Here is a 19,638-nt window from a genome sequence, read left to right on the forward strand (position 1 = left end):
GGTCAGAGCAGATGTAATCAGTTACATTTAGAAGAGGTCATACTCGAGAATAGTGGGTCCCTAATCCAGCATGACTGTGTCCTTATAAAAGGGGGAAATTTGGACCCAGACACACACATGCACACGGGGAAAATGATATGAGAAGATAAAGGCAGAGGCCAGGGTTATGCATCTCATGAACCACCACATGCTAGGAGAGAGGCATGGAACAGATTCTCACCGCCCTGAGAAGGAACGAGCCCCTGCTGACACCTTGACCTTGCACTTCTAGCCTCCAGAACTGTGAAGGAATAATACGTTCTGTTGTTTAAGTCACCCACTTCCTGGTTCTTTGTTACAGCAGCCGGAGCAAACTAATACTTCATTTGTGCTTTCACTCAGCCAAATTCAAGACCTTTCGCAGCGCAGCCGCCACTGACTGCCAATGTCAACTTCAATTCCTTTAGCTTCCCCTCACTTTATGTTCCCTGAAACTACATTTTTTGGTGAGGATTAAATAAAATAATATACACAAAATATCTAGCAAATGGGAAGTGATCAATACACAGCAATCCCCTTCCTGCACCTGTCTGCCCCCTCCTGGTCATTCTGCCTTGTTCCACTGCCCTTGCCCGTTGGGTTTGCTTTGCTTCATGGGCTCTGCATCTTGAGCCTCTCTTCCAGACACCTGAGCTGCCAGTCTCCCAAAGAGGCTGGAGTCTGGCTCCTCCATCCCTACACAAGCTTCTCCTTCAGGCTCCATGCAGAGTCCCCAGGCAGCCCCTAAAGGGGGGGGGGGCTCACAAGGGCAAGCAGTGTGGCGGAAAGAGCCTTGGGAAATTTCTGGGTTTGATGGAGGCAGTGGAAAACAGGGAGTGTTGTGTGAGCAGGACACATTGCTGAGTACAGGAGACTGTGCTCAATCTGGGCTCTAATAAAAATTAGCTGTATGACTTTGGGCAGGTCTCTGAGCCTTTCTAGGCCTCGGTTTCCAGATTTATGCAGCCCAGATATTCTCAAGGATCTTCTCTCCTTTATAGATACCTTTGTACAAATGGTAGGAAATTTGGTGTCCTCCCCAAGATTTCTGCAGACTCCCAAAGATGCTTTTGTTTTGTTCTTAGTTCTATTTAAGGACCATCTGGATGTGCCACTCATGGGGTCCCTTTGACACTGGGCCAGGCAGATGAGGTATTCGGCTCCCCACTCAAGTCTCCAACAAACTAACTGCTCACATAAAGTACTTGTGTGAACAGGCATGTAGAGCGTATTTGGTGCCCTCCTCTGGTTCTCCCAATGTGAACCCAATTTTCTGGAAACCACTCTTTGCCCACCTCAAACCAAGTAAACGTGAATGTGAGGCCATCTCTGGCCCCAAGGGTGAGCACATGATCTAGTTCCGGCCAATCAGAGCATTCCATCGCCAAAACCACAATGATTAAGATGGTCATGTGATCTTAGTCAGTCAAATGAGGATTATCCCTGGGTCTTTTTGGAAAAAACTACTAGGAATCAATTCCTGAGAATGAACTGTTAGCCTTAAAAATAAAACTGTCGGTTATTTTAGCAGCAAAAAAAAAATGGGTTTATTCAGGAATAGCAGGGGATTATGGTGCCGACCCGCAAGCTACACCAAAACCATAGGCAAGTTCCCAGAATAAAGGGGAGGAGCCTCCTTTTATAGGGACAGGGGAGAGTTGGGAGGGCTGTTATAAACAAAAAGTCCACTGGAGTAAACTAGGGATTTTGAAGTATAGTGGCTTCTCATTGGCTGAGTTGTGACAGTCTGCCATTGGCTGGGCTGTTGGAAGGGCAGGAAGAAAGCCTTTCCCCCTCCTACTACAATAATAAAGTGCAATCCACCTGCAAGATCCCTCTCTCTTCCCGTTGGGTCTGTTTTTGACAAGGCGTGGTAGGACATGAGAACTCCCCCTACTGGCCTCCAACTCCATTCTGAAGGAGGTTTCCCTTTCTCAATTTCCACAGAACCAAAAAAGCAAAGAAACGAGATATAAAAAGACATCAAGTGTCAATGACATTATTTAAGGCCCTGGACCCAGCCATGCCTGGTGTATTCAATTTCATAAGCAAATAAACACTCCTAGCTTATTTTTCTTAATCCAATCCGATTTTTATCTCTATCACTTGCTCCATAAAGACATCTGATAGTAAATCTTGCTGAAAACTTGAGAAGATAGATGAATGTACAGCATAGCAATGCAACTAATATAAATTCAGTATCACCTAGTCTTGATCCTGCAAGTTCTTTGTTTTGCTAACTAAGGGTCCACTCCCCTCTGCCACAGTGACTCAATGATCTCCATTCCAAATTCCATTTATACCTAGCCTAGAGTGGTCCGGCTATGCCCACTGCAGCACCCTCCTCCCGCCCCCACAAGCACTTATAAAGGTATTTCCCTAAACAAAGAAAATTCCCTCCCTGAGGGGAATTCTTGTACCAGTTATTGAGAAAATAAAAATTTCACTCCTCCACCTACAAAATGAAGGTGACTTCATAGACAAGACTTCCTCCTCATTCCATGCAACTTAACAACTCTGCAGTTCAAAATACAATAAAGCCATTAAAATTGTGGCCTAGGAGAATGTTTTTCAAAATGTAAGTCATAACCCATTAGTGGGTCTTGAAATCAATTTACTGGGTCATAACCAGCATTTTTTTTTAATGAAAAAAGAATAAAATAGGACAATAACCAGAGTACATCATACATAACAGAGGTGAGTAGTGGCTCATGAAACTTTTATTTCAATTAGAAACAGAGGTACCGTATACACACAGTACTAGATCATAGTTTCAAATGTATTTCTCACTGTGGCACAAAACGTATGAAAGCTAATGGTGTAAATCAGTACTTGTTGACAGGGAGAGATGTCAGGCAGTTAAAATACATATATATATATACTTATTTATATTTATATATTTATATATGTATATAATGTGATCCAATTTTTGCCAAAGAAAACAACAGAAGAGACAAACAATAGATGTAGATGTGGATAAACCCCCAAAATATATAGAATTATGTATACCAAAGACTAAATTATTATCCCTAGATGGGGGGAAGGGATTAAGGTGTTTTTCATTTTCCTGTGTATACTTTTTTTTTTTTTAGAGACAGAGAGAGAGCAGGAGCAGGGGAGAGGGTCAGAGGGAGACAGAGAATCTTACGCATACTCCACACTCAGTGCAGAGTCCGACGCAGGGCTCAATCCCGGGATCCTGGGATAATGAGACAGATGCTCTACCGACTGAGCCACCCAGGCACCCCTGTGTATACTTTTGAACTGTTTTAAAAACAGACATGTTAGTTCTACAGTAAATTTAAATTACTCCTCTAGTAAATTTAAATTTAATTCACTCCTACAGTAAATGTAAAAATTTCTTAAAGCCTATTTTTATTTAGAAAGGTAAGTATACTTAGAAAAACCTTTTAACAAGGATATCTGGAAGAAATATATCCAAATAGTAATAATGCTTTTTTGTGTGGTTAATTCCTTGTGTTTTATAATGTACCCACCACAAACGAGTGTTATTGTCAAAGTAAGAAGGAAAGAGTTTGTCTTAATTTTGTGATTCTTCAGCGGGAGAGAGAAGTTTGCATATAAAACTTGAAAAATCAGAACGTACTGAAGGGGTCGGGCGCAGTGGGGGGCAGGGGTGGGGAGCTATGCAAATCCTTTGAATGGATTTTCCGCATCAGTGAATTCCTCTTCTTTTAGCTACTGTCCGATGAAGGTGTATATTAGGATGTGGCTATTATATATTCCAAATGTCATATTCCTCAACACCTGTTTGAAAGAGCATATTTTATTGAGAAGGAAGTGTCACTGAAGCTAAGAGAAAGAAAGACAGTTTCCACCAAAGTGCCAGAAGCCAGGGGACTCCCAGACAAGAAACAGTTGTATATATCTGAAGCTGCCCTTGAACAGGATGCAGACAGCAGCGGAGGACAAAACCAAAGAGAGAAAGGCAAAAAGTCTCTTCAAGGAAGATACTGTCAGGAAATTGAAGAATTGGGCCACCCCATCCAGACTGTCTAAACAATGACGCCCGAAAGAAGGTAAGAGCGGGAAAATTGCCTCCCAAATGGTTAGTTGAATTGTGAGTTCAAAATTATAAGTTATAAAAGGAAATTACAGGGAAAAAATGGAGGGAGGAAGGAGAGGAAGGAGAGAGAGAGGTAAAGGAAACAATAGTGGTAAATGAAACCTGTCACTTCTCCGAAGAGCAGGGGGAAATGCAGCATGAGGAAGAGCTGCATTTGGAGTCAGAAAACACAGGTATGGACATGTCAACCTTGTCTCGGTCACAGTCAATGTAGCTGCCTCGTCTAGAGTGCTCGGCGCTCTGGGGGAGAAACTGCGTGTCCCAGCTTTGTGTCTGGAATGGGAAGCCATTTATTCTTCCCTCTTCTTTTCACAGGAAAATACTCTCCTCTGCCCTTCTGTGTGCAAAATGGGGGAAAGAACTGGCATTTACTTTTACCGGTGTGTTTTTTAAGCGATGCATGCATGTGGATTAGGGAAGAAATTCAAACATCGCAAAAGACCGTCGGTGTAAAGCAAGTTAGGCTTGATGCTACCCATCTTCTACTCGCCTCACCCCCGCCCTCCCACATCCACTCTCCGCCTCTATGGCACCAAGTGGCCCCCGTGTCCTCCAGCTGCTAGGTGGCTTGAGCCAATGGGAGCCACTGGCAGGAGATCAGAGGAGAGCATCGGGGTGTGTTTGGGGTATCCTTCCTCTGAGTTTGCTTCAGACGGGCCGTGTCCCTCAACTACGGATCACCAATCCTCCCAAGACCTTCTTCTCTACGTGATCTCCCTCCTTCAGAGGGCTGGTAACCACTCCTTTCCCTTGTCCCGTAGAAATGGCCACAGCTTCATCCCTTCTCTCCCTTGGTGACTGCACTTTGTCCCGTGATCCCCTACACCCATATGCGTGTAAATGGCCACATGGTAAATAAACCTGCCTCACGTCACTTTGACTCTGCCATCTGGGTCCTGCTGAGCTCTGACCTCCCTTTCTCCATCTCTCTTGCTCCTTCTCTCTCCTAGAGGGTAATATATGATACACTTAGTTTTCCTCTCTTTTGTTTTTTTTTAAAAAAAAATTAACATTTATTTATTTTTAAGAGACAGAGCATGAGTGGGGGAGGGGCAGAGAGAGGGAGACACAGAATCCAAAGCAGGCTCCAGGCTCTGAGCTGTCAGTGCAGAGCTGACACGGGACTCGAACTCACGAACCATGAGACCATGGCCTGAGCCGAAGCCGGACACTCAGCCGACCGAGCCACCCAGGCACCCCTCCTCTCTTTTGTATTTTAAACTTAACCTATCTTGAAGACTGTGCGGGGCGTTTTCTGTTTGCACAGCTTCTACCCCACCCATTCTCCACTCTTTACCACCATGTCCTGTGTTTCTGGAGGCTGGCCTGGATGGACTGCACCAATGGGCTCCTTTGCCCTGTGACACCTAGCTGGGCACTGCCAGTGGGGGGGCAGTTGTAGATTGGAAGTACCTGCAATAGATAAGCAGGCATGAGGAACATGAGCTTTGGGTATTTATCCCAAAATAAATGCTCCCTCCCTGCCAAGGTGCTATGGTTGACCACTTCCTTCTTCAGAAGGCTCCAATAGGACAGCTCTCTTCTATGAAAAGAATTATACAGATATTTTGAGGCTTTGGATGATATCTGTCTTCAGAAAGGAATACTTTTGATTTCTAGCAGTTAGAGGAGGAAAGATCACCTTAATCTAGTCAGAGACTGAGTTGATTTAAAGCTGGTTTTTAGTCTTTGCAAAGGAAGGTCTCCTTTTCCTGTTTACTGTCATTCTTAGAGCAGAGACCATCAGTGGATTCTATCTTAAAAGGAAGAAAGGAGGGAGGGAGGGAAGGAAGAAAGGAAAGAGGGAAAGAAGGGAGGAAAGGAGGGAGGGAAGAAGGGAGAAAGGAAGGGAGGGAGGGAAGAAGGGAGAGAGGGAAGAAGGAAGGAAGGGAGGAAGGAAGGGAGAAAGGAAGAGAGGGAGGGAAGAAGGGAGGGAGGAAGAGAGGAAAGGAAGTTAGTTCAGTTTTCTAAGAGGACAAAGAGCTAATTACGTTAGCCAGAATTTATTTTGTACCTATTATATGCTGTGTTTCTTACCTAGCATATGTATTAACATATGTTTTGTATCTAATATATGTAGATGATAGAAGTATATAGACAAAGAGATACATAATTATGTCATTTAACCCACTAATGGCCCTATAAGTTTGGTGATTTGGTTTTTATTCTTCATCATAAGGAAATTGAAGTTTATATAAATTAAGAAACTTGCCCAGGGTCACATAGCTAACATACAGGATTAAAACTCAGGATTTCAACTCAGTTCTGTTTGGCTTAAATGAATGTTTATATCTTACGTAAAGCAGCAGCTTGCAAACAGGCTGTGTGGCAGGGGTCCCTACCCCTACCTGTGTGTTAGAATTCTCTGGAAACTCTATTTTTATTTAATTGAAAATTCAGCGATGCCTAATATTTAATTTTAAGTCACTAACTCTGCAGAGCTGTGCCGCAGTCTCCCTCTGTTATCCTAAACCCTCAGTGCAATCCTACTACTTGCTGGCCTGGAAAAGTCCCATTTTGAGGGCATAAATGAATTGGGGTACAGAGGGAAGTGAGACTGAAGCAAGATGTGTAGTGTATGTGTTTTGTGGGGCTGCTGGAACCAATTATCACAAAATGAGTGGATTAAAACAATAGAAACCTATTCTCTCACGGTTCTGGAGCTGTAAGTCCAAGCAAGGACGTGCTTCTTCTGAAGGCTGTAGGAGGGGATCCTTCCTTGCTTCTCTCCCAGCTTCTGGTTGTTGCTGGCAATGGTGCTCTTTGGCATGCAGAGGCATCACCGTAATCTCTGCCTCCATTGTCACATGGCATTCACCTTGTGTGTCCTCGGTCTTCTCTACGTTCAAATTGTTCAAATTCCCTTGCGCTTACAAGGATGCCAGTCATGGGTTTAGGGCCCACCCTAATCCAGTATGACCTCACCATACCTTGATTATGTCCGCAAAGACTCTTATTCCAAATAAGGTCACATTCACAGGCACTGAGGTTTAGGACCTGAACACATCTTTTGAAGGGTGCACAATTCTACCCATGCAGGTAGGAAGCAAGCTAGAGCGTGTACTGAACAGGAAATTGTGGGCTACTTGTAAATCCATGGGAATACCTGGCCTGGGAGCGTTTTCCTACCTGGGTTGGAGGTTTGAGAAGTCTTAAGTGGGTGTTAAATGAAGCAAGGTCAGGGCACCTGGTTGGCTAAGTCGGTTAAGCATCTGACTTCGGATCGAGTCATGATCTCACAGTTCGTGGGTTGGAACCCTGCATCGGGCTCTGTGCTGACAGATGGGAGTCTGGAGCCTGCTTTAGATTCTGTGTCTCCTTCTTTCTCCCTGCCCCACCTCCACGTGTGCTCTGGTCTCTCTCTCTCTCTCTCTCTCTCAATCAAAAATAAATAAATAAACATTACAAATATATATTTAAATAAAACAAGGCCTCCCCGCAAAGGCTAGAGAAGTTAAAATCTTCCAGATGGCTTGGGAACCCTAGTTGTCTGCAGGGCTTACAGATACACCCCCAGGTTGTTCTGCTGAACACACACACGCGGCCTCTTTCAATGAAAAAGCATCAAGACTGTGCGACAGAGTGCTGAAGTCAGTCGCTGAATTCTCAGCCCTAAAACTGGGTTAGTCTCCGGCAATCTCCACCACTAACAAAGTGCCAAATCCCCAGAGCTTCAGTTTCCTCCTTTGTAAAACGGGATTAATAATTCCGTAATTCCGACCTGTCCTGCAGCAGCCCTGCCCGCTGTGACATGAAGCATGAATAAATGGAAAGCATTAGTCACGGAGGGAGCTTGGGCCACATCCTAGAATCCAGTGGGGGAAATTCACTAAGAATTCTCCTGGAGGCCACTCTACTTCCCCCACGACCGCACCTGTTATACCAAAGCAAAGAAAGAAAGAGCAAGAGAGGGTCATAAACACCCATTTTTTCGTCATCATTTACAAAGGTCCACGTTCACCGCCCCCCTTCCGGGTGCGGTCTGGAGGATAAGGTAGGAATGGGCCGAGGGACCACAGGGCTCCCAAGGGTCAATGTAGCAAGCGGTAATCCTTCTTGAACAGAATGAAATACAGGGTCCTCAGAGGTGGTGCAAATACACATTATCCAGTGATATTTCGTCCTGGCAGCAATTAGTCAATAGGTTGCCAGCTATCGGGCGTCAGGGGAGCCCCCACTTTTACTTTTGCTCTGGGCCCCATAATTTGTAAATCCGGTGCTGGCATTTCAGTAAAAATACCCAGAAGGAGTTCTTTGGGTGCTAGATGCAACACAGAGAAGTATATTAAAGATATTCAGAAAACAATGACTTTTCCAATAGGTTTTTAATGCCAAACATATGTACTCCTCACTGAAATTCGAGTGCATAGCAGATTCTGAGATTTCACTTCAACTACCCCAGCTGGCATCCGACACATTCCAAAATGTTGCTTCCACTGGATACGTCTATTTTTAATCCCTTCAGATGCCTTTCTTTTTTGGCAAATTGGGAGGAAGAGAGTGCCTGTCGCTCCACGTCTTTCAGTTCATATTTTGCATAAATCAACCAGGAATTAAGAATTAAACAATCACTTCATATCTCAGTTGTCAAATATTTCACTGTTGGGAGACGTATTTGCATATCTGAAAACATGTCGGCCTCTCGGTGTGTTCGGGCTGTGGAGAATATAAAGAAAACTCTTCGGGATACTGACGAGCACAACAGCCAGAAAGAGATTTGGGGCACGGTGGTCAAAGAAGGTGGTAGGTCCACGTAACGAGATGAGGGGGACGCCCTGACCTCCCTGGTTATTGCCGTCCACACTGACCTACGTCAGGTTCCCCAGGAGCAGACCCAGAACAGGAGTTTGGATAGAGGCGGTTTACTTGGGGGGCCATCCAAGCAGTACCTCAAGGGGGTGGGGAAGCGAAACAGGGAAAGGGAAGAAGCCAACACTGGGTCATCCATGAACAGGCATCTACCATAGGCAAGTCAGTCCTGAAGGAGACCTCTGGGGAATATAGAGCATACTCCAGAGATGTCCTACCTACCTGAGGGGCGAGCAGGTGAGGTATTAACCACAAACTCCTGCTCATCACCCCTTTCCATCGACTCCTGTGGGTTTTAACTTCTTGCACATCCCAGGCTGCTCAGTTCAGAGAGAAAACAGACCTCTGGCCCTGTGGTGTGCCCTGAGGCACCCCAGGGTGCCACAGAAAATCCATAGCAGAGGATAGGGATATCTTAAATATTTGAGGGAAACAATGTAACATCTATGAACACTGTATGAGCTAATTTGAGGTAACTCAGTGGTATGGGTAGTTTGGGGACCTCCTCCCTCCCTCAAATTCATATGTTAAAGTCTTAACCCCTAGTAGCTCAGAATGTGACTTTATTTAGTTGAATCCCTGTAGTGCTGGGGAGCTCATTCGCTCCCTATGGAACATACCCCTTCATAAACAGAAAAGGGAAATAGCATGTCTCAAGCCTGTATGGGGTACTAGGCTCTATACATTTCATTATTTCACTTAGTGATCCCAACTGTATGAGGTGGGCATAACCATCACTATTTATATATGTGGTGAAGTTGAGGCTAGGAGAGGTAAAAATCCCTTGATCAGGATCTCATCACGAGTCAATGGCAGAGCCGAGATTCGAACACACGTCTTTTCAATTCCAGAGCCATTTCTACTTCCAGGTGTCACATAGCTCTGACAGGTGGCCATTAACAACAAAAGAAAGGAGAGCTGACACTTAACTGAGCACTTCCTTTCTGGTAGGCATGGTGCTTCACATGGACAATCCATTTGGTTTTCACCACAGATTACCTCTGAGGCTGCTCAATGCCCAAATCAGTCCGGCTCTAGAGTTTATGCCTCTTAAAATGGTTCTCTGATGTGTATTTCCTCATATTGAGCCCAAACCTCTTCCTACTCTTTGGACTCATACAGAACTTGTTGAGTCCTTCTCCACCGAGCCTGCCCCTCAAAGCTGTATGAACATTTTCCATCCCATTTTGCTTTCTCACCCCATCGCATCCCCAGCCCCATCTACTGAATACAATTCAGTTTATCTGCATCTTTGTTTCCTTTTTTATGTTTATGTATGCGTTTTTGAGAGAGAGAGAGAGAGAGAGAGAGAGAGAGAGAGAGATCATGAGCGGGAAAGGGGAAGAGAGAGAGGGAAACAGAGAATCCCAAGCAGGCTCCACACTGTCAGTGCAGAGCCCGACGTGGGGCTCAGTCTCATGAACCTAGAGATATGACCTGAGCCCAAATCAGGAGTCGGCCGCTGAACTGACTGAGCCACCGAGGCATCCCTAGTTTGTCTGCATCTTTCTGAAAGCACTTTCGGATTGCTTAATGCTGCCCACAACGGAAGCAGGAAGACCAAAAGTTCCCGTGAAAGGGAAGGTCAGACTCAGTCTTCCTACAGTGGCCAGAAAATAATGACTTCCAAGCATCAGCATCTAGAGCTGTGGGGCGGGGCACTGTGTATTGAATAGAGGGTCATCTGGCAGAGGACTCCTTCTAAAGAGAAGCTGAGGTAGGGGCGCTTGGGTGGCTCAGTCGGTTAAGCATCCGACTCGGCTCAGGTCATGATCTCTCAGTTTGTGAGTTCGAGCCCTGCGTCGGGCTCTGTGCTGACAGCTCAGACCCTGGAGCCTGCCTCAGAATCTGTGTCTCCCTCTCTCTCTGCCCCTCCCCCACTCACACACACTCTCTCTCTCCTTCAAAAATAAACATTAAAAAAATTTAAAAAAAAGAGAGAAACTGAGGTCATTATCGTGTGACATCATAACCTGCAGAAGCTCAAGGTTTAGAGATAAAACATGAATTAGATTGATTTCACGTGAAATAATGCCAAGGATAAAGCATGCAAATCAGAACTTGTGCAATAAATCTTCTGCAAGCTGAGAACCTACCCCATGGGGTTATTGGAAGAATTAAATACATTAATGGATGGAAAGTGCTTAGCAGAGCACCTGGCACCAGGCGAATTATCGATAAATATTAGTATTAATATCAGCTGTGAAATGAACACTACATGTAAAAATGAGTAATTCTTTCTGGGGATGGGATGTCAGGAAATAATCATAATAGTTGCCACTTGACTAGGATTCCTCACATGCTCAGCCTTTATATACATTATCTGTTTTAATCCTTGACAATCTGTACAAAAGTGATTCTTCCCATTTTAAAGATATGGAAGCCAAGGATCAGCAGAGTTTAGGGATCGTATCCTGGGTCATGCAGCTAAGTGGTTAAGAGCTTGGGTTTTAGACTCAAACAAGTCGCGCTTTTGAATCCCAGCTCAGCCACTTTGTGTGACCTGAAGCATGTCATTCAAGTTCTCTGAGCCTCAGCTTCCTAGTCCATTAAATAAGGTAATAAAATATTTTCCTTAAAGATGTGCTGCAGACAATGAGCCAATATATGTAAAACAGAGCAATGTCTAGCACATTCCAAACACTCCTTAGATGTATACATGTGTGTGTGCAGGTATGTATATATGTGGGGGCTTTGAAGTATGAGTAGGAGTGTGTCAGGTGGAAAGAGGAGGGAAATATGCTTCTCAAGGTAAAGTAACTGTGGGGCTAAAGACACACACTGAGGTACCCAACCCAAGGCACAAGAAATCACTAGTGGGTTACTGGCAGGACAGAGCAGAGTTTAGAAGGAAGGAGTCTCTTGTAGTTAGACGGAGAGAAAGGGTTAAGGTCCTCAGACCTAAGAGGAGAAACCAGAGTTGGGAGAATGTGGCTCCCTGGCCAGTCGCCAGCTCCCAGCCATCTTCCCTGCAACTCCTGAGTTCGCGACCCCGCCCCCACCAATCCCAACCAATGAGGAAGTCCTCCACGGCGTCTCGTTGCCAGGCAACCGAGTTGGCCCCGGCCTTGCAGTTAGCCGATTTTCTCTCCCTAGCGTTGGGAACCTGAGCCTCACACTGGGGCCGCCTTAAGATAGGGATCCGGGGGCCCCTCTGTGGGCTCCCTTCAGACTTTATCAGTGGAGTTTTATTTTTTTTACTTCATATTTTATTTTCGTTTATAAGAGAGAAAAACATCCCCTTCCAAAGAGAGGGAACACTCATGAAAGTTTGTGACTTTCTAAGAAGCGAATAATTCCAAGCTTGCCTGATTCTACCCAGTCTGGACCTCCTTTTCCTGTTTATGGGAAACCCAGATGACCTGCCTCCTTATTCCTGGGTCAGAAGCCTCTTTGGAGTCTGTGTAATTGGCATTGGAAATCAGGGAGAAATTGCTGGAACCTCTCACACCAGTGGCTGCTGAAGTAGAAGATTCGGGGGGGGGAACCTCTCTTTAGGGGGCACAGGCCACACCTGAGGGATTTCCAAGATGACCAAAATACCAGCCACCAAGAAGGTGCAAAGCGTCCCCAACGCTGGGGCCCTCTGGCCCTTTTATGCCTCAGAACATCTAACACAGGTAGGTCTCCCCTCTCTGCCAAAACCAATCATGTTTTCAAGACCAAGTGATATAGGAATTAGCCTTCAGGCCAACAAGAGACAGGGGAAGAGAGGAGTCATGGTGTAATTAAATTGTCGAGACACATCCCTGTTGCTATCAATGGTTGGTTTCTCGTAAAGAATGAAAACGCCAGCCAGAACACTGAGCTGGGCCATCCTATTAGCCAGTAATTCCAAAATGATAGAATAAATCAGCAGTGACACTGTAGAACATCAGAAAAAAATTAAGATGAATTGTAGGTTTGCCATTGCAGAAATTATTTTCAGAGATCCACTGGGCTCGGGGTACGTGCACATCCTCTCTCTTATGGAAAGAATGCGAAGTCAAACTTTCAGTTTTGAAGCTTGACTTTGCTACTCGCAAACTGTTGACATAAGATAAGTTGCTTAGCATCCCTGAGCCTTTATTTCCTCGTGTCTGCAAAGTGACAACAGGAATTTCAACTAGGCAGAAACAGTGTTAAGACTAAGGAGATGTGGAAATTGGTTAACATGATCCAAACACTTGATAATGTGTTTATGTGACATGAAATACTGCTGTTGACTTGAAAAAAAAATCATGAATATGTATGTAATGGCCACAGTCAAGTGTTTCTGTTTTCAAAGGATCATAACTGGGTAGGCCAGTTCTGTCTTTGGTAACTGTGTCTTTGTTATTGTATCTGCAAACCTGTATATCACCACTGATTGACTGAGATAGGTGAACAGTGGGAGAGGGGGTCACAGGCAACCCCGGCCCACCATGGGGTATCTTATGGCTCAGAACCCTGCCCCAGGAAGGAGGGCCTGGGGAGAAGTCAGTGCACAAAGGAGAGCTTAAAACTCACCCATGGTTATGTGGTGGCCCAAAGTGCTCCTTCCAAGAATTACCACATCTGTATGCACCCCCCATTGTTCTGCTCTCTCAGTGAGCTCGCTCTGCAAGATGCAGTTCTCATCTATCTCCTTTCATCTCAAAAGGCTACACAGAAGTTCCATCCAGAGCAGTCCTCTCGGAGACTGAACTTCCTTAGCAGGGGCTGGGAGAGGGGGTGAGGAGAATGAGTGAGGTGGACTTTTCAGAAGTAGAGGGGGTGTGGGCAGTGGACCCAAACAGCCTGGGTTTGAGCCCTGGATCTGCCTCTTAGCAGCCCTGTGGACCTTGGGCAACTTGCATAACATCTCTGCTTCAGTGTTACCATCTGTCAGAGGTGGGTATGGTTATGCCTTCTGATGAGATCGCTGGTGAGCATTAAATGATCTATCTGAAGCTCCTAGAACAGTTCTTGACACACAGTGAACACTCCTTAGAACTTAGTTATATTGTTATTTCATTCATTTGGCAAACATTTATTGAACCTGTTATGTGCTAACCACCTGCTCTTGTAACAAATGGGACTTGCCTTTAAAAATTTCATAATCTATAGTGTGTATGTTTGGGATGGGAAGTGGGAGATAAGAAACAGATAATTGTAATGCAAAGTGAAAAGCATCATTGGGTGTTGTGAGAATGCAGAGGACAGCTAACTCGGACGTGTGTGTGTGTGTGTGTGTGTGTGTGCGCGCGCGCACGTGTGTGTCAGATTTGCGGAGGGGAGAACCCATGTATCCAAGTAAATGCAGTAGGGTTTTCCATCTTGGGACAGAGAGATGAGAAAAGTAGAGGGAGGTACAGAGGTTGGAATGACCATGTCTTTCTTGGAAGAGGGTTGGTGGAACCAGGAAGGTCAAGAAAAGGGAAGAAGGTTTCCAGGGAACTGTTGGGTAAACTAAGACTTTAGGCACAAAAGCTTCATTGAAATCCCACTGCCCCTACCCCACTTTCTAGGAAATAATGAAGACTCTAGGGTGTCACTGGCTCACATCTGAATTATCATACTTGTAGAAATTGCAACATTTTAGAGCTACCGTAAAGCATTGGTTACCCTAAGTGAGGTTAACTAGAATGTGCCAAGCCACAAAGAAAATATGTACAAATTGGGATCGACTTATGGTGCCAAACCCAATCAAACCAATAATAATTGCAGTGACGTTAATAACAATGGTAATAGTCGGCACGTCTTGAGTATTTACCATGTGCCAGGTCCTAAGCTAGATCTTTCAGAACCATCTACAACACATCAGGGTGAACTGTTACCTCCTCACAAGATAGATGGCAACGTGGAAGCCCAGGGAAAATAGGTCCCTTATCCAAGGACACTGGCCAGCAGGGAACAGATTTGAACTTGGATCTTTCTCCAGGGTTCCAGCGCTCCCCGCCTCCCCACGCTAATCAGGTAGTGACAGAGGTTAGCATATACCACAAGGGTATACAAAATGAAGGTTAAGTGTGGGCCCTGGCTTCAGATAACTTTCGGGTTTATTTGGGGGGCAGAGGGTGACATATAGACAAAGCATAACAAATGCCAGGCAGCCAGGTAAGTGTCTAATGAGGAGTGATTGAGGAAGGATCTGGTTTCTCAGAGGAGAAGGATGAGGCCACACTGGGCTGCATGGTAATACGTAATACCACTGACTACGGGTCCACCATGCTCTAGTGTAATGACATGCAGAGACCTACCCCCCCGAAAAGGGTCCTGAAGCCCTCCGAAGCTAGGTATTTTCCTTCTCACAGAATGGAAGTTGCTATGTCATAACTAATGTTACAGTGACACCCTGCCTCGCCCAGTGTCTTCCTGTAGTGTTTAAAAATATGAATAATATATGCAAATCCTCTGCTTGAATGGCTTTTGTTGAGGAAACCTTATAGCTCGCCCTTACATGGGGCTCCCTAATCTTTTAGGGAGTTCCTTGTCCCTTTGTTTTTCAAGGAAGCAGAAGAGAAGTTTAATGGGATTAGCCATGGGAAGGGAGGGAGCAGGGCATGTGCAGATTACCGTGGACACACATTTTCTTCCCTGAAAGGGAGCTAAAAGAAGAAGGGCACTTAGCACACACCCCTCCACGTTGCAGAATGGAAATGCAGAAATGGCATTTTGGCAAAAAACGATTAAGTTGTGGAATCCTTTAGACAAGCTCTGTCTCTTGGTGCCTGAAGTGTCTACCTCGCTGAGATTAAACACCCAGAGGGAAAAGAAGGATCCCTAATTTGGGCAGATCCTGAAACAGCCAGTAATCATCCTGGGCACTCTACTCCTATCATAGCTTAGTGACTTAAAGAGACGTTTCTTCAGCAAACAACATGAGCTCAAACCCCGACTTTGCCACTTACCAGGTTGTGTGGCCTTGAACAAATCAGTTTTCTGAGCCTCAGTTTCACAGGGATGTCGCATTTTATCTAATCTAAGACGCCTTCCATTTCAAGAGGTGTCGTAATTTTGTTTTGTGCCACTAAGAAAGAAAACTCTACTGATTAAACTATAACCTACTTTCCATTATAAGATGTGCCCCAGTTTCAGAGTTGCTAAAATGTGAAAATAAAATGTGCATCTCAGAATAGATGAAACAGCTAAAAATGCTCCCCTGTCATAGGGTGTTGTGGGGATTAGATGAGCTCATGTGGGCAAAGCTCTTAGAACAGAGCCTGGCACAGAGTAAATACCATGAAATGTTAGCCATGATGGCTTTTGTTTCATCCTCTATCGGCTCTAGGATAGAGGGGTTGTTATTAACCCCCTTTTGCACCTGGGTAGACTGAGGCTGGAAGAGCCCCAGGGTCTGGTTCTCTGCTGAGAAGGGAGAAGGGGGCAAATGAAGCAGAATCCCAGGTATAGAGAGTATTGCTTGGCCCAAGCTTGGCCCAAGCATGTCTGCCCGCCCCTCCACTCCCTATCGTCTTACCTCCGCCTCTGCACCCCCCCCCCCAACCCTGTGATGAGAACAGAAACGCCCAGAGAAGGTCTCAGGAGTCCAGCCCAGGGTACACCCGGGCGGGCTGCCTGGAATCAGAAAAGGAGAACTAACATGTTTTAGAAAGAGATCCCCCAACAAGAGAAACCTGGACTTTCCACAGAAGACGTTTCCAGCTGCAAACATAAAATGATTTTCCCCCTTGTCCAGACGGGGGGCACTGTGGCCTGTAGAGGTAAGTGGCGACTCATCACCCCTCTTTGTTGGAAGTGGGCTCAGCGCTGGGTGATTTCTCTGGCCTCTAATCACAGAGACCACGCCCCCTGCCCTGAATCACTGATTGCGATGGAAAAAAAAAAAAACAAAACAAAACAGAAAACAAAACAAAAAACAAAAAACAAAACCAAAATAGAATAAAAGCTCTCATGACCACTTGAGATTCAATTCTGAAGAATCCCACCAGCTGCGCCTTCATTTTTACACGACTCATGGCTTAGGCCAGGGAAATACCAACCAGTCCTTTTCTCTCTCCAAGGGATTCTTCTGGCTCCATTGTTATATGCAGGAGACAGTTGCAGAATTCAAGTTGCTTTGTTGTGTTGTTTCTCTTTCTGCCCCAATGCCGATGCTACAGACTGGTAATGCCTGCCTTGGTGAATCTTGCTGTGTCTAATTGCAGGTCAATGTGACAGTGAGTTCCCCTCCAGGATAAATTGTGGGGAAGGTGTGTGTTCATTACTTCCTGACACAGGAAGAGCGATAGGCACTTTCTTTGTGCTGGACAAAATGAAGCAAGCTCTTTGTCTCAGCTGCAAAGAGGCAACTGCTCAGTGTGGGGAAGGGGTGGGGAGGGCGGAAGAAACACAGCCAAGAGTCTAGTTGATGTGATATTAGCTTAGTGACTAGGTAGGAGCTCTGCCTTGGAGGTCATACAAAGGTGCACTCAAATCCCCTCTCTGACAGTCTCAAGTAGGAGGTTCTGTGAAATGGGCTGAATTATAATAGGGTCTACTGCATCGATGTTTTGGCAGGTTTAAATAAAATAATGCATGTGAAATACTGAGCACGATATCAGGACACAGTTAGCCCTCCCCCGACCCTGTAAGGGATGGCGGTAGTTATTACCAGTGCCCCTCTCTGTCCTCCGACTGGACGGGAGTGCCACCATCACCACTTTGAAGACGCGGTCAGCCCAGATATGAAGTCTGGAGGAAGCTGACAAGTCACACACGGGGGCCATCATTAGTGAGGCTAAGTGCCAGCTTAAGGGTAGAAGGGAAGAAGTGGGTCTAGGGATAATTTTTAGAACTGGCATGAGAGTATATCTGCATGAAGGATGAGGTGCCTTGCAGGAGAAAATCTGTTCTGGTGGCAGAAACGCACGACCCAGTTAAAAACCCCGGTTGTAGAAAAGGAGGTGTCTCTATAGTTTGCATTTCTTGGATTTAACTCTCAGCCCAAGCCCATTACTCATGTTTGAATCCCATGGAGAACCAGAAAGAAGTGAGAAGAAAAAAAAAAAAAAAAAAAGGAAAACTCTATGTATCAATTAGGATCATTTTGGGCTATAAGTAAGAGAAAAACTGAAAAGCAGTGACATAAACAAATATGAATTTATTTTTCTCATGTAAGAAATCTGGAGGTGAATGCCTACTGGTATTGGTTCAGAAGCTTGCTAATTAATGCAGGAACTGGCAGGTCTTTTCCCCTCATGGTCACAGAATGGCTGCCCCAGCTCCAGGTGTCCCATTCCTACCCCAGCAGAAAGAGGTAAAAGTGGAGATTGTGGGTTACTACCTTTGTCCCTTTTATGAGGCAAATGAAGGCTTTCCAAGAACTTTCCTATTTTCCTCTTATGCTCCATTTGCCAGAACAGTGTCGCCTGCCTTTTCTAACTGCAAGAATGGCTGGGAGGGGTGCCTAGGTGGCTCAGTTGGTTAAGCATCTGACTTCAGCTCAGGTCATGATCTCAGGGCTCGAGCCCCCGCTCGGAGCTTGGAGCCCGCTTCGGATTCTGTGTCTCCTTCTCTCTCTGCCCCTCCCCTACTCTCACTCTGTCTCTCTCAAAGGTAAATAAACATTAAAAAAAAATTTTTTAAATGAATAAACATTTAAAAATTAAAAAAGAATGGCTGGGAAAGTGTGTATCTAGCAGCATGGAAAGCAGGGGCAAAGGAGAGATGAAAGAATGGGAAATAGGTATCGGTTGGAGTAATCAGCAGTGGGTGTGAATCACAAATGATTTCCCAAAAACTCAGATACTGGTGGACCCAAGCAACCCAGTGACTGTGAGGCTCTGGGGGCAGGGAAGGGTAGAGGCCCTCAACGGAAGAATTCGTTCCTTCAAGGAGTATTTGTATATGCCAACCATGATGCTAGGTGTTGGGGATACAGAAGTGAAAAGAGGCAATCATATGGGACACCCTTCTGGAAACTCTGAAAAAACATATACCTACAAGAATAACAGGAAGAGAGAGAGAGAGTTGGGACAGCAGAACCTGTGCCATTGTTATCACTATGACTCCCATCTGGTTCGATGTTTGAGGGAGGGGAGCTTGAGGAAACTCCAGTTAGACAAGTCTTTACACATCTGTGGAAGGAGCCCTGTCCTCAACCCCCTATCAACATCCCCCCTCCCCGCCACTGCAGCCTCCAAATACTCAGCTGTGAGCTGTTAAATTCAGAAGCTGCTGCAGAATCCATGCAGGGTTTGGTGGTAAGTAAGCACTTACATGAAATCTGACAGAAGCCAATTAAACCTTTCTTGGACTGAATAAACCAACATATTTTTCTTGGAGATCTTTCTGACAGCTACATTCAAAATCATAATGGTTGGTAATGGGATACCTACTATCCTGAGATGGTGGCATTTTTCCCTTCTAAATTCCTGTTTTCAAACTCTGCTCAGAAAATTTCTTGTAGGGCTCAATTTCGATCGAATGTATTTCTGCCTAAATTGGAATTTATGCAATCGCTAGTTTTATTTAATAACTCGAGAATTAGTCACGTCTGGCGATCGGCTTGTATGTCCAGAAGTGCCTCGGGGTTTCTGGGTATCACAAAGTGAGAAGATTATACTGCTGGGATGGTTTCTGGGGTGGGTTCAGCATTGTCAGCGGCTTGAAGAGGTTCATGGTAGCTCAGTGGTAGAAAAGACAGAATAATGTCCCACAGTAGCCTGGTTACATGGGCAGGGTCACCTTCCGGGGTGTATATTTAACACCTACCATGACAGATGCTTAGGGGGTCAGACCTGGGGACTTCTCTCAAGGAACTCACAATTCCACTGGAGAAC

General features: G+C 45.2%; 1 protein-coding gene across 2 annotated transcripts in view; it reads left to right on the forward strand.

Annotated features, from left to right (window-relative positions):
* The first annotated feature begins 12,003 nt into the window (after window positions 1-12,003).
* CCDC60 (coiled-coil domain containing 60) overlaps window positions 12,004-19,638 on the forward strand; it is a 162,122-nt gene continuing 154,487 nt past the window's right edge. Inside the window, exon 1 of one of the 2 annotated variants that reach the window (XM_042910798.1) lies at window positions 12,004-12,534. In XM_042910798.1, coding sequence (XP_042766732.1) covers window positions 12,445-12,534 — 90 coding nt within the window. In that variant the 5' untranslated portion in view covers window positions 12,004-12,444. The remainder of the gene's footprint in view (window positions 12,535-19,638) is intronic. The other variant, XM_042910799.1, reaches the window with a different exon arrangement.

Source organism: Panthera leo, chromosome D3, assembly GCF_018350215.1.
Source record: "Panthera leo isolate Ple1 chromosome D3, P.leo_Ple1_pat1.1, whole genome shotgun sequence".
Classification (NCBI taxonomy): domain Eukaryota; kingdom Metazoa; phylum Chordata; class Mammalia; order Carnivora; family Felidae; genus Panthera; species Panthera leo.